The sequence below is a fragment of the Limulus polyphemus genome, unplaced genomic scaffold (assembly GCF_000517525.1).
Source record: "Limulus polyphemus unplaced genomic scaffold, Limulus_polyphemus-2.1.2 Scaffold12178, whole genome shotgun sequence".
Lineage (NCBI taxonomy): Eukaryota > Metazoa > Arthropoda > Merostomata > Xiphosura > Limulidae > Limulus > Limulus polyphemus.
In genome coordinates this window covers 31-1,842 of record NW_013677788.1, presented here as the reverse complement: position 1 = coordinate 1,842, position 1,812 = coordinate 31, and the positions used below count along the sequence as shown (strand labels likewise).

General features: G+C 29.9%; 1 protein-coding gene across 1 annotated transcript in view; it reads right to left on the bottom strand.

Moving 5' to 3' along the window:
* Positions 1 to 1,385, bottom strand: part of LOC106476937 — an 8,187-nt gene extending 6,802 nt beyond the window's left edge. Inside the window, exons 1-2 of the mRNA XM_013937552.2 lie at positions 1,280 to 1,385; positions 738 to 851 (exon numbers count right to left, since the gene is read on the bottom strand). Of these exons, the coding sequence (XP_013793006.1) occupies positions 738 to 851; positions 1,280 to 1,357 (192 nt within the window). The 5' untranslated portion in view covers positions 1,358 to 1,385. The remainder of the gene's footprint in view (positions 1 to 737; positions 852 to 1,279) is intronic.
* Between the last annotated feature and the right edge of the window lie 427 nt (positions 1,386 to 1,812).

Below are 1,812 nucleotides of genomic sequence, written 5' to 3'. Positions count from 1 at the left end.
ATGATCTTTTTTGGGTTTTATTATTTCTAACGATTCACAAATATTATTATCTATTACACTTTTAGGTTGAGCTAATATTACAGTTTTTTCCCCATAATATTGTGTGTTGTGTTTCCTGTACATGTTCTGCTATGGATGAATTTTCAGTTTTTTTATTTTTTACATATGGAATATTATTTATGATTTTAACTTTATACACAAGTGCCAAAATACTATAACTATAAAACTATTGTCAGTCATAAGCTATAAAATCTATTGTCAGTCATAAGCTATAAAACTATTGTCAGTCAAGTTTGCTAACATTTTATCAATGTATTTTTGTGATATATTTCAAAGGTTACTACTATTCTACATTACAAAACCTTTATTCATTACAAATCACAGAACTGTTTTGTTTTTGTATTACAGTGTACTATAAGGTACTTAACCAGAACTGGTTTGTTCTTGTATTACAGTGTACTACTAAGGTACTTAACCAGAATTGGTTTGTTCTTGTATTATAGTGCACTATTAAGGTACTTAACCAGAACTGGTTTGTTCTTGTATTACAGTGTACTACTAAGGTACTTAACCAGAACTGGTTTGTTCTTGTATTATAGTGCACTATTAAGGTATTTAACCAGAACTGGTTTGTTCTTGTATTATAGTGCACTATTAAGGTACTTAACCAGGTTCGTTCTTATGTTATAATATTTGATATGGTTGAAGGATGTATTTAAATTTTGAACACAACTTACTGTACTAGAAGGAATAACACGCCTGCAGTTTCCTCTTCTTAGATGTTCTCGGTAAGCTTCCTTTAGAATATATTTTTCCTCATCATTGAGGCATCGGGTGCACAGCTGACAATTCTAAACAATATCATATACGAGTAGTTCTTCATATGTTATGATACGAGTTAGGTTAAACAATATCATATACAAGTAGTTCTTGATATCATGTTATGATACGAGTTAGGTTAAACAATATCACATAAAAGTAGTTCTTGATATCATGTTATGATACGAGTTAGGTTAAACAATATCCTATAAAAGTAGTTCTTTATATCATGTTATGATACGAGTTAGGTTCACTTTTTATGCACAGATTTTATCCACATTACAGTAAATATTATCATAAACACCATAAATTGATATAAATTGTTTTCTATATCAGCTAATATTAAAAAAATTAAAAATCCTATAAATAAAGAAGAATAAAATGGATGTAATTATTATAAAAATATCACATAATCTACAAACACATTTCTATATTATTCTATAGCAAAGGAATTTCTTACCCCTTGACAAGAGTATTTACAACTGTCCAGAACACAATCGTGGGGAAATACTCGAACATCTCTATCTGAAACCACCATGTTCTCTTCATCTGATGACCTTGAAGAAGTAAAACTATCTTAGTTACGTATAAAGTGATCAAGTCCATTTTTTTTTACTTAATTAATACCCTTGGTATGTCTAACATACAAGAGTCACTAATTAATAGTCAGAGCTGTAATAGGAGTTTAACCACTTATAAATAGTCGGGGCCATAATAGGAGTTTAACTACTTATAAATAGTCAGAGCCATAACAGGAGTTTTACCTCTAATAAATAGTTTGAGCCATAAAAGAAGTTTAACTACTAATAGATAGTCGGGGCCATAATAGGAGTTTAACCTCTAATAAATAGTCGGGGCCATAAAAGGAGTTTAACTAATAATAAATAGTCGGGGCCATAAAAGGAGTTTAACCACTAATAAATAGTCGGGGCCATAAAAGGAGTTTAACCAATAATAAATAGTCGGGGCCATAAAAGGAGTTTAACCACTAAT